Below are 14123 nucleotides of genomic sequence, written 5' to 3'. Positions count from 1 at the left end.
TGGAACTACCTGTACATTACAAGGTTTGAATACAGACATTAATTTCTCACATTAGAAAGACAACAAAGCTCAACAAAGTACAACCAAGGGTAGGTGAGTGTAGCTCTATCCAAAGAACCATTACAGAATAGTACATGTACACCTCTGCCACGTCAGAGAAGAGCTAACAACAGCTGTAGGGTTTTACAAAAACTAGGAAGTATGATCACATTAGCACGGTTCTGTCAACACTGCACTGGCTCCCTATCAAACATTGGATAGATTTTAAAATCGTATTAATTACCTATAAAGCCCTGAATAGTTTAGCTCCTCAATACTTGAGCGAGCTCTTATAACATTATAGTCCTGTACGTCAGCTGCGTTCTCAAAACTCTGGCCATTTGATAATACCTAGAATATCAAAATTGACTATGAGGGCGGCAGTCCCTTTCCTATCTAGCACCTAAACTCTGGAACAATCTCCCTAACTCTGTTCGGGAGGCAGACACACTCTGTCAGTTTAAATCTAGATTAAAGACACATCTTTTTAACCTAGTCTACACATAACACACCAACACACTTTTATTATTCAAATCCATTAAAGGATTTTTAGGCTGCATTAATTAGATCAGCTGGAACCAGGAACTCTACTCCTAAAATACAATGTACTTGTGACATTGTAAAAAGAATGGCATCTATGCTAATATTAGTCTTGTTTATTTCTTAATCTTTTTCACAGTTTGTATCCAGACTAGATGGTGGATCAGCAGCCAGAGAACATGTTCATCAGAGACCAGAACACCTAGATGCGCACCATGGACAGATCACCAGATCCTGACGCACACACACACATGCAGGCACACACACTCTAAGTCATGTACACTGACACAGCTGCATTGAAAAATGAACTGGAAGATAAGTGCTGGGCGTCTGGTCAGAGAAGAACTGGCCCCAACTGAGCCAGGTTTCTCCCAAGGTTTTTTTTTCCATTCTGTATGGATGGGGTTTTGGTTCCTTGCCGCTGTCGCCTCTGGCTTGCTTTGTTGGGGACACTTAACTTCTAGCAATTATCGACAAACTGTTCAATCTCATCATTATACATCCCTAGCATTGTATTCTTCTGCTTTATACTGTTCAGTGCTTTGATACAACCTGTACTGTTGAAAGCGCTATATAAATAAAAATGATTGATTCATTGATTTGGTTAACTACGTTATCCTCTAAAATATTTCTTAGGGAAGAATTGTTTACTCTCTGTTTTAGGCAGGGAAGATTAGCATTATGTGCTAATAGTTTTGTTGCCCTTTATTTTGTCAGAGAAGGTTAACAATTGTTGATCTGTGTTTGCAAATGTACCCTCTGTTGATCAGAGAAGTGTTTCGTTTGTGTAGTAACAAAGAATCTCACAAAATGTTTAAATCTAGATTTAGTTGTGGGAATCAAAAAGGTGATCTCGCAACTCTTTTGTGGTCAGATAATAAATTTAAAATCACTGTTAGGAGTGCAAATGAACCTTATAATCACTGAGAAAGTCAGACAAGAACTAACTCTGTCTGTAGATGAGTATAAAAAGGTACTAGGAGCATGTTTATGTGAGAACAATGTGAAAGGCATTATCTGCTGCAACAGAGAATTTGGCTTAGAGCTAGCTACACACTAATCTCAGCGTAACTCAGAGCTAGAGGAAGAGAACAAAGAGCTACATGCTAGAATATCGGCTTTGACAAAGAAATTAAACAGAAAAAAAATGATGTGAAAGTTAGTCAGCCTGATAACATTTATCCTGACTTGCAAGCTTTCTTTGAAACTGATGTAGCCATCCAATCAGTAACTAAGGTGCCTGTAGATTCAAAAGTATGTGGTGCTAGGAGGAGATCGATAGTGATAGTGTTCCTCCCAATTCTTCTGTCGTCCAGGTCCAAACAATTGCAAAAATGCTAGGGCCTAAAGATACAGAAAGAATATGCAAGAGCTTACCCTCAGCTTGTACACACTTTTCTGAATTTAGAAGAGCCTTGCAAAATGCATCTCTACGACACAAATTCACAAATTCTAACTGAATCTGAATTCAATAGTTTTGAGTCAGCTGTTACTTGTGAACTACAACATGCCAGTAAAGAACTGAGAGAGAGAGTTCTGAGAAAGTTAAGGAACATTGTTGGACTAAAAATGGATTGGTCAAAGGTCACTATTTGTATGCAGAAGAAAGGTGAAACTGTAAGTGAGTACACTGAAAGGTTTTGTCAGTCAGCTGCAACATATAGTGGATTAGCTGACACTCCAGAGAAGGTATTGGATCACAAAGGAACATTAATTCGTACATGATTTGAAGGCCTTTTATCAGAGTACAGAAAAGCCTTGCCTTTTCTAAATCTAACTTGGTCTAACAGAACTCTCAGAACTAACCTAGACACACTAACTACATGGGAAAAGACTCAGAGTAAGGATGTTAAAGCAGCATCCTTTAAGGTCAACACAGAGAACATACAGAAAGATAAATCTCCTAAGAGGGAGGGCAATTGCCATTACTGTGAGAAATCTGGACACTGGATGAAAGAGTGCAGAAAAAAAAATACTGTTTTTAAAAAAAAAAAAAAAAAACAGCTTTGAACAGCTCTTACTCAGTCTGCTAGCTACTCTGAAGCAGCCGCTCCCCAATTTAACTGTTGGAGCAGCTTGCTCAGGTGTTATCTTTTAGGGTTGTTAGTACTTGATTTACTCACTAGAGGAAAGTGTCTCCTTCCATTGAGAGAATGCTAGTTAATTACATTACAGCCTTCAAATTTATGCCACAGCACACTCCAGTCACACCCAATCCTCTATGAGTTATGATGTTTTACTATGACTGATGTTTCATTGGAGGACGAAGACATTTCAAGTTTACAAATCACCTACAGACACAGACTAGGACACATAGACCAGTGAGGAGCCCAGGGAAGAACCAAACTCAACAGGCCTCGGGGGTCAACCCCTGCAGTGAAGTTTTTTCCTCATAGAACCTCCCCATCAAATGGCTTAAGACTAGGTCAACAAACCACTATACGATGACCAAAATTCAAACCGCTATATGATTACCAGATGAAGTCTAAAAAGGTCTAAGCATGAATACTGCTGCTCTGCTGTTTCTTTGTTTTCTTGTGTTTCAGGTATGTGTATATGCTATGCTGTCTCATATGCAGCATCCTACTGTAAAGTTTCACCTCATCCATGAGGACATCCATGAGCAAGATTCATGAGGACAAAGAGTCACCCGAGTAAATCTATGTGGAAAATGGACTACACAAAACAGACTTCACAGTTATTCAGACGCCATGGACTTCCCCTCTTATGCTACATGATTTTCTGTGTCATCATATAGTTTTATATGACATATTACCATCTGTGTTATGTGTGTCAAGAGTTATGGTTCTTAAAATAACTTTTAGCCCTAAGTAAATATTGGCAAAGACACAGAATAAGTTATATGTACCTGTAAATTTTTCAAGTTGCATGACTGCAAGATGGAGCTTATGTTATTAAACATAGGCTATAGAATGGATTTTAGGAAGATTAAATTTGTGTTATGTGAATTATTAAAATGGATCTCAAGGTACAGATGTACCTATTGTTTCAGGGTCTCTATAGCACCTATGCATTTGAAAGACATTTGTATGCTAAATAGATCAAGGCTCTGGAAAGCCTTGTATTGTTTGCATGTATTTGCATGCTTTTGTTTCAGTGGTCTCCACCTCTATGTTCTCCTCCACCTTGAACCCTATAAACTTCACTGTGCTGGGTCTTAGTTAGATTTTTCTTGGAGATTTCTTGACGATTTTCATAAAGGTTTTCTAGAAGACTTCTTGCAGATGACTACAGCAATGAAATAAAAACTAACTCCTGCTTTACCAAGAATCTCCTGGTCTCTTCTTAAAAGAAGCTAAAAAAGTTTCCAAGACCACATTCAGTATTTTTTAAAATAACATTTTTCGGGAATGGTAGTGAATATCAAAAATCTATTTAGTCATTTCTGTGTGCTGTTTGTTGTCGGTGTCCCGTTTCCAAAACAAAAATCTATTAAATTACTTTAAAGCAAATTAGTAGTACAAGAACTAAAGGGGGCCCACACAAGTAAACAAGTCCACTCTGCACTATTCAGGTATAACAGGTTGTGCTGCACAAGGGTTTTGTAGCAACTCTCAGATAAGAAACCTTTACTCAGCAAATATAATAAATGATCAAGAGACACACTGTGAGAGATGACAGCACTACAGTGGGAGTAAAACTGACACATATTACACACAGATACTCACTACTGTGCGCAGTCGATGAGTTGATACTCGTTTGAGCGCTCGAAACAGGCCTTCACTCCCTCATCATCCCACAGATGCTTTGCATGCTCAAAAAATTCCTGTAAAAACAGAAATAACAATAAAAATACAGCAGATTATATACTGATGAGACACAATAATGAACTAAAAACTTAATTAAACTGTTATAATTTATAACAATATTCAGGCAGGCTTTAAGTACTCAATAAAAGTTATGGTGCAGAATATAACATTATCTAGAGAAACACGTGCTAGTGATAAATCCCCTATTGTGTTTATACTGGCTACTGTGTACAGGCCACCATTGCACCACACAGATTTTATTAAAGAATTTGCTGATTTTCTTACCGAGTACTGGCTAATGATAAAGCCCTAATTGTTGGTCATTTTTAATATCCATGTTGATAATGGAAAACATGTATTAGGATTAGCTTTCTTAGACATTCTAAACTCCATTTGAATTAGACTAAACGTGTCAGGACCTACTTATTGTCGCAATCATACTCTAGATTTAATACTGTCATATGGAATTGATGTTAATGTTGTTGAAATTTTGCAGCAAAGTGATGAAATTTCAGATCACTATTTAGTCATGTGTGAACTCTGTATAGCTAATACCATAACCTCTGCACCTTATTACACTTTCTGAGTAATCTCCTGATTTATCTAATTTCCTTAGCACATCCAATTCAGCAGAAAAAACTTGAAGCAGAAGCTATGCACTCCCTTTTTTCTAGGACTTTAGCTACTGTTGCTCCTTTACACTTAAATATTACAAAGAAAACAATCTAACTCTATGGTATAATGAGAACTGATGTCATATGGAATTGATGTTAATGTTGTTGAAATTTTGCAGCAAAGTGATGAAATTTCAGATCACTATTTAGTCATGTGTGAACTCTGTATAGCTAATACCATAACCTCTGCACCTTATTACACTTTCTGAGTAATCTCCTGATTTATCTAATTTCCTTAGCACATCCAATTCAGCAGAAAAACTTGAAGCAGAAGCTATGCACTCCCTTTTTCTAGGACTTTAGCTACTGTTGCTCCTTTACACTTAAATATTACAAAGAAAACAATCTAACTCTATGGTATAATGAGAACTGATGTCATATGGAATTGATGTTAATGTTGTTGAAATTTTGCAGCAAAGTGATGAAATTTCAGATCACTATTTAGTCATGTGTGAACTCTGTATAGCTAATACCATAACCTCTGCACCTTATTACACTTTCTGAGTAATCTCCCTGATTTATCTAATTTCCTTAGCACATCCAATTCAGCAGAAAAAACTTGAAGCAGAAGCTATGCACTCCCTTTTTTCTAGGACTTTAGCTACTGTTGCTCCTTTACACTTAAATATTACAAAGAAAACAATCTAACTCTATGGTATAATGAGAACTTTCGCACCCTAAAGAGAGCAGCCTGAAAAATGGAGCGCAGATGGAGAAAAACAAAACTAGAAGTATTTTGTATAGCCTGGCAGGAAAGTATTCTATCGTAGAAAAAAGCATTAAAAACTGCTAGATCTGACTACTTTTCTTCTCTTTTAGAAGAAAACAAATACAACCCCCAGTACTTATTTAATACAGTGACTAAATTAACGCAAAATAAAGCGCCAACAGGTGCTAACATTCCCCAAGAGCACAGCAGTAATGACTCCATGAACTACTTTACTTCCAAGATTGATACTATCAGAGATAAAATTGTAACTATGCAGCCATCAGCTACAGTATCACATCAGATAGCGCACTATAGATCCACTGAGGGGCTGATAACAGATTTCTTTGCATAACTGTTCCATTCCGTGGACTTCTGCCCCAGCTGGTACAGTTATGGTTTCTTTTTCCACTGTGGGTTGTCTACAGATCTCTTTGGAATGCAATTCAAATGCATCATGGTAACACATACGTTTATATATGATATAACCACCGTGATATGGAGTATGATCAGAAATTTCTTTAGATCGCTAATTTGTGTTTACATTGCTCAAAATAGCACTCTTAGCAAGCTACGGAGAAACTAGCAGCCAGACAACAGACAAGTTGAGGCACTTAATTTCTAGCGATTATCGTTGTTTTGATTACAGAGACCGTCTCTGCATTTAATAACAATTTGTTCAATCTCATCATTATACATCCATTTTAAGGTTTTTCATAAAATGCATTCGCACATTATCCCGAGAACAGTTTAACTGATCAACTTGAATTCCATACATTTTTGCCAGCATGGTCTGAATCTCCCTTTTCAGTCAAAGATTCTAGAAAAGGTAGTATCCTCATAACTATATTCCTTATAGTATCTGGTATCTGTGAGGACTTCCAGTCAGCATTTAGTACCATAGTACTAACACTGCTCTCAATAGAGTTAAAAATTACATTTAATTGTGGTTGTATCTCTTTATTAGTGCTATTGGATCTCAGCATTGCGTTCGACACTATCAACCACAACATTCTCTTAAATAGACTAAAAATCTATGTTGGCATTAGTAGAAGTGCCTTAGCATGGTTCAAATCGTACTTATCTGATCGCCATACCAGTAAATGAAGAGGTATTGTGTCGATCACAAGTGAAATATGGAGTCTCAAGACTCAGTAATAGGGCCGTTACTTTTCACACTTTACATGTTACCTCTGGGAGATATTTCAGGAGACATGGTGTTAGTTTTCACTGTTATGCTGATGATACTCAGCTCTTTATTTCTTTGTGGCTCAGTGAAACACACAAAATAAAAGAAACAAACAGATTGCATAGTCGATATAAAAAAACTTGATGACAAGTAATATCTTAATGATAAAATCTGAAAAAACAGATGTGATAATTATTAGACCTAGATACTAATGATACTGTAATATTAATAATAATAATAATAATAATAATAATAATAATAATGTCATAACAATAATAATACATTTTTAAATATGAAATTGAGAAGACCAACAGCCTTTAAATGGATTTATTAAAATAAAAGAACACTTAAACAGTTTTATTTAGAAATTTCAAATAATTAAAAGAAAGATTCTTTGCAGCACCTCTGGAGTTACTGAAGATGGTGGGGGGGTGGGTGTAGGGGTGTTTCTGAGAAACATACTTGTTTTTGCACCTTCCCTCAGAGGATACCCACAGCTATATAATAATTAGGCCCCTGGTGAGGGTCTATCACGAAATCATCACAATACAGCAAAACAAATGGATACAGAGATGCAAAACAAACAAATCACAGCTCAAGTCATCAACCAGAGAAAGAAAATCTACTCCAAAGTTGTAAAATAAGATCATCAATAAGTTAAATCAATCAAGCTTGGTAACATTTGTGGATAGCTGCCATTATTAGCTCTGTAAATCGGATATATCTGATCTATGACTCAACATATGATGCAACTTATCATACTGTATATTTTAAATCAGAAGTCAGCCAAGATGCCAGAACTCAGCGCTCAGTCAGTCAGTTATTTATGTTTTTTGTAAATTGATAAATTAACTATGTTCGTCTGAAAGAAGAAAGTCATTTACACCTAGGATGGCTTCAGGATGAGTAAAATATAAGGTAATTTTCATTTTCGAGGCTGTACATGCCACAATTGATTCTGACACTCTCACACACTTGCATTCTCCTTTAACATACATATATTTCTACTCTCACACACACTGTTCATTCGCATTCATATTTCTACTCACACACATATGATCTCCTTTCACATACATATTTCTACTCTCACACACTTACATCCTACGTTTGCATAAATGTATGTCTACTCACACATTCTTCTTTTGCATGCATATGTTACATACATTCATTTCAAATACATGTTACTGCTTACATACACTTTTAATTCTCAACACATACATGTATTCTGACTTTCACACACATATATTTACACTTCCACATACATTTGTTCTTTATTCTTAGATATCCACATTTTAACCCATGTATTTAACCCATTTTCACTTTCACATGTTTAACAATAGTATCCAAGCATGTCTGGTCTTTTTTTTAAATCCATTACTATAAATAAAGATAAACATTTTGCACAAATAGGTTCAACAGATAACAAACAGTGGTCAGATTGCCATACTCATTGCAAATTTATTTAGATGTTATTATTATTATCATTAGTAATAGTAGCAGTAGTAGTAGTAATTTATTTTTGTTACTGTCCTAACTAACCTAACAAACAGTCTATATCTGCAACTGCATTAAAAACGTAAAATGGTTCAATATATATTTTATTATTACTCTTTATTATTAGTTTTTATAACCTTAATAGTATGTATTTCTGCAATATGTCTGTACTTTCTGTACTGAAAGCTTCTGAAACCAAGACAAATTCCTTGTGTGTAAACATACTTGTTAATAAAGCTCTTTCTGATTCTGATGAAAAGGTAAATTCATTCTATGACAGCAGATGGAACTTATAGAACAGCAGCAGCAATATAGAATTCCATTGCTGTACACCAGTGGTTCCCAACCGGTGTGCCATGGCACTAAGGGTGCCGTGAGATCTTTTGAGGGTGCCGCCAAAATTTCAACCAAATTTTTTTATTAAGGCAGAATCAGAAGGCAGAATGTAAACAGTATTCTCATATCATCTAGGACTAGGTATAAGGTGTTGTTGCATGCAAACTCTCGAAATGAAACAAATAAATAAATAATAATAAAAAGCTACGGAGATTTTAAATATCTATTTCCTTATAAGGGTGCGGGAACTTTTGAAAGGCTTTCCAAGGGTGCCTCAAACAAGAAAAGGTTGGGAACCACTGCAGTACACAGTACTGTGCTTATAAAGACACTTTTAATATGTATTCTACAGAAGAGGAAAAGTAAATGCCATTGAAACCTTTCCTAAGACAGTGTTTTCTCCTCAGAAAAGCATTGATGTTAACCCCATCCTAATTCAACATTTATGTTTTATTCCAGTATTTAGAGTATTGCAAACAATATATGTGTTTTGTCTTGTATATTGTTTTCTATGCTTGAAACGACTATTCTCTGTGTCCATCTTCAGTGCATCTTTATTACAGATAACAAAATGATGATCACTTTGTTTCTGTTACTGAAAGTTATCCTGTCAGAAATAACCATCCCACGCTGTATATGGGCCATTTTATATTAGTGTCATCAAGTGTAGACAGCATGATTGATTACAATGGGTTCTATGGTATTTTGTCATGTCGCACTGCAAATTCCACTGAGAAACTCCATCGTTATTAAGATTATCATAGATGTAAACACATTCTGCCTGAGAATGTAGTGCCACATTTAGAATGATGCAGACAGATATTTTTTTTATGAAAGAGTTAGAAACTAAGCAGCAGACTTCTGTTTGTAACAACGGCATTACACAAACTTCTTTACAGTATAAGAGGATGAGATCCCCTAGGAAAATTCAGCGTGACAAGTCAGTGCCCTCAGGGAGAGTGAACAAAAGGAAAACATGAAAACAAACCTTAACAACTATTAATGGCCTTTCATTTATTACAGACATTCTCTACCTGCACCGTCATTAGTCAGAGAGGAAGCCAAAAGAGTCATTATGAGAGAGTTAAGCAGGGTGCTTGCAGTCCTCCAGAGAGCATGTTAATGACAGCCTGAGCTCACCAGAGCCTCCCAGAATCCCAGCTCTACTGTCACCACTGAGTGTAACAGACATACCCTGGGACTCACACATACACCCACCTATATAGTTTGACACAAGTCTCTTTTACAAAATGCTGCAAACAGCATCACAGACAACAATTTTAAAATAATTTAGTATTATTTAAAAATATTACTTACGTATACAAATGTTTACAGACAATAGTTTTTTACCACTCAGCATTATTGCCATTTAATTATTACTGATGATATCATAGACAGTGGCATCTTTAACAGGCTGCATTCAGACTAATGCAAAGATCAATATATGTATTTTGATGTATCAGATGTGTAAGGAGCTGAATGAAAAACCTGTAAATGCAATAAGACTAATCTGAGAAGGGATATCCAAAGGAACAAAAGGACTTCAAAAGAGAGTAAACAACACACTCCTCCCTGTGGTTTTATGATACCCTCTTCACCTCTGCTCTTCCTGCTTACCCTCCTTCTGCCCAAAAGACTTGGCTTAAAGTTCATTAGGAATAAGGCATTATATGTCATGTGTCTTGTGAACCTACTGTTCTTCACTTTCATTTGAAAGGTCTCACTTTCACAGTAATCACTTATATTATGGAAAAGATTAAGAACTTGGTAGAACTGTGTTCTGTTGAGAAGGAGGTGCGCCCTCCTTTTCGGTCTCTGAACGTGTTCCAGCCAGGTGTGACCCTGGAGCATGGGAACCTAACCTATAAAACCTTGTTTTATTTTGTTTTGTGTTATTTTTGTACTGCTGATCAGTTGTGCAAATATCTATGAATTATCCCAATTTGGAAACTATTCTTGCCTGGCAAAATAAACGTTAATCTTGGTTAACTTATAATATTGTCTGAAATAACTTTTCTAGTAGGTTAGTGACTTCTGAGGTTTTCCGCATTGTTGGCATGCTAGGGTGAGTCAGATCAACGATCAATGGATGGAGCCGGGGGCACGTTTTTGAGATCTTGACTTCTGGCCACCAAACTGGCTTAGCATGCTATTACTTAGGGAACGCATAAAAAAATATTCTTTTTGAGTCTATTGAGGAAATGGCTGCATTAAGGTAAGCGATCTATGGGGTAGCCGATGACTAATACCTGGACTAGCCCAGATGTGTCGTGAGTCTGTTCTGGCCAAACAAGGTCTCTAAGCGACCCAGACTCCTAACGAACGATAAGTCGAAACTAGGAAATATTATAGTTAATTAATGATCCAAATTTAATCACAACTAGAGAGATCAGCAGTTACATTTAAATAAATATAATTAAAATCACGAAAGATTGGAGTCAGATAAAATTATGAATAAGGTAAGTACTACAATTGGAAACGCAAACAATCTAAAAGAAGACTACAGAAAAAAAGACTACAGAATCTATAACACACACGTGTCATATAAAAAAAAATTTAAAAAAACATGCTCATAATCTATTCTGAAATGTTCACTATCAATTCAGAATCATTGAAGAGAGAACCGTGATGCATTGGAATTTTTTCTCCCACCCCTATTAGAGGATAAGGAATTATATTTGGACTGGCCTTTTCACTCCCATCTTCTTCTGAACTCTCTGCCTGTCTTATTACGGCCAAGAAAGCCATTTATGAACTCCCTGTCAGTCCTCAAATGACCATGGAGGTTGTTTCCCTGTCAAAGGAGCTTCATCAATGCAGTCAGTTTCCCTTTTTTTTTTTTGAGGACCATGAAAAGAACTAAAAAATGTTTATTGTACAGAAAGAAAAAATGTATTGTTTAAAACCGCAAAGTGTCTACTTTTATTTGTGTATAGTCATAATAACAGCAAAAAAAATTTGCTTCTCTAAACTAAATAGAAAAACAGGGTATGCTTTCTACAGACTCTCTGTCTCTGTCAAGTTTTATTACAGACAGGTAAATAAAACAATCTGAATCTCAGCAAATACTTGCCTCTGTATGTATAGAAAGCTTGAAATGTCTACATTTAAAAGCAAGTCACATCAAAACATGATGTCCAGTTCAGCTGATTATATGTATTTTGGTCACATATAATGTGGGCTCTAGTTTTGAGATTACAATCGTCCATGTGTGACGTGCGGACATATATAGAGCCACATCAACTCTGTAAACAACGCTGAAGTTCATCTCGGCTACTTTTTTTTTGGAAAGAAGACCTGCTAAGAGGAATAACCCAAAATTAACCTCAAATAAAAACGTGCTGAGAGGAAAAAGCCAGGATTTACCTGGACATCACATGAGTAAGATTATTTATTGTGTTATTTTGATGCGACTTTTCCTAAACTTCCTGACTAAAGGTATGAAATCAAGTAAAACATTTTGAAATTTGTCATTTCATTGCATCAAAGCCTCACAACAGCAGGATGCTTTTATCAAATATGAATCCACAAGATATAAGTGTTATTAGTGTTAATGCTGTTTATAAAATGAGTCTAAGGATGTTTGACACAAAGATGTGTAACTTTTTAAGTCTCATTGTTTAGATCAGTATGTTCAATCATGTGTCCTTGACGTTCACTGTGTAGGCCTATATGTCAATTATACTGTGTTTGTAAACAAAATACAAATAATCAAAATATAACCCTGATTATTTTAGTCTCCTTAAATTCATTGTTACCTGCTTGGGAGGCCCTTTGTTTCTCAGGTGTGCATCTCTAAATATTCACAGGGTTAATGGCAGTTGACATATTGTGTGTCTGGGCCATGCATGCCATTCACCTCTGAAATCTCTGTCTGTCCTATAACAACCATGGTGATTGTATCTAAACTGCCAGTCTGCCCCATCATGACCACAGAGGTCATTCTCTTATTTCCCGGCCCAGAAATCCCCATCTGTCACAAACTGCCACCCTGCCTTCCTGTCCCACTTCCTCTTATAAGCCCTCTAACCATTTACCCAGTTGCCTCTACATTCTGCCAGTCCCTTAGCTTTCCATCTGTGGAACGGATTAACTTTGGGTCTATTAGTCTCTAGCTCCACCATGGCCGGAGGATCCCCTGTTTTCACTCCCAACCTCAGGGACCTAGGCCTCAGCCCATCTCTACTATGGCTCATAGTTCTCTCATCTGCACCATGGCCCATCAGTCCACAAGCTCCACCGGGCACCCTTGTCTCTACAGCTCAACCTCAGTCAGTCGTCAAACTGCCCTCACCTCGGAAGTAATCCTTCCAAGGTTCTGAGAATTTTTCACACATGATACATATGTTACACACGACCACAGGGATGCTCTAACAAAAGAAAGACATGATCAGTAGGGGGACAGTCATGTAAGGTACTGAATTGAAGCAGCAGTGAACATTTTTTATTTTTACTATGCCTTGCCATATGTTATGGAATATATAGGTTTATACACAAAAGCAAAATCATGATCTAAAACATAGCTTTAAATGACTATAATGCTTTAAGAGCTATGACCAAACCACATGTCCTACTTTCTGTCCCCAGTTGATTGTCTCATTGTGTTCAGGTGTGTCTAGTTAATTTAGTCATTTTCTTTTGTGCTATATAAGATCCTGTTTTTGCTATGTTAAATCATCCGGTATCATCTATGTATGCTTGTGGCTCCAGTCTGTCTACCTGCTTGCCTGTCCATATTGTTAGTTACTCTTTTTTGGAAGATTAAAAACTGTTAAGAGTTATATTCTGTTATAGAGAAAAACTGTTATATTCTGTTATATAAAAACTGTTATAGAGTTATATAAGAGTTATATAAATTTATTGTACATAAATTTTCTTTATATCTGTCTTGTCTTGTTATCGTGTTGCACTGTAGAGTTTTTGTCACTAAAACAAATTCCTCGTATGTGCAAACATACCTAGCAATAAAGTGATTCTGATTCTGAAAGTGATTCTGATTCTGATATTCTCATTGAGTGCTCCTCCCCGCAACCACACCGTGACACAAACAAAGCAACTATAGGCCTTTATGGATTATTTTATTGCCTATAGCCTATTTTAAGGACAATTTAAGCATTATTTACTGTTAAAATCAATCAAAAATCAAATCAAAACCATTTGTGAACGAAGAAAGCTATAGAAATAAAAGTATAAGAAATATAAAAGTATAATATATATATATATATATATATATATATATATATATATATATATATATATATATATATATATATATCCATAATATATATATATATATATATATATATATATATATATATATATATATATATATATATATATATATATATATTATAGTGGATATATATATATATATA

General features: G+C 35.8%; 1 protein-coding gene across 4 annotated transcripts in view; it reads right to left on the bottom strand.

The window, feature by feature from the left end:
- The window catches only part of gnal (guanine nucleotide binding protein (G protein), alpha activating activity polypeptide, olfactory type), a 116245-nt gene that overhangs the window by 83624 nt on the left and 18498 nt on the right, over positions 1 to 14123 (bottom strand). For all 4 annotated transcript variants that reach the window (XR_006247915.1, XM_043225767.1, XM_043225768.1 and 1 more), the window contains exon 5: positions 4269 to 4366. Coding sequence is in view for 3 of the 4 variants with exons in the window: in XM_043225767.1 (XP_043081702.1) it covers positions 4269 to 4366 (98 nt within the window). In the remaining variant the exon portion in view is untranslated. The remainder of the gene's footprint in view (positions 1 to 4268; positions 4367 to 14123) is intronic.

Source organism: Puntigrus tetrazona, chromosome 24 (genome assembly GCF_018831695.1).
Source record: "Puntigrus tetrazona isolate hp1 chromosome 24, ASM1883169v1, whole genome shotgun sequence".
NCBI lineage: Eukaryota > Metazoa > Chordata > Actinopteri > Cypriniformes > Cyprinidae > Puntigrus > Puntigrus tetrazona.
Note: the sequence above shows the minus strand (reverse complement) of the source record. Positions and strands in the feature narration are given on the sequence as shown.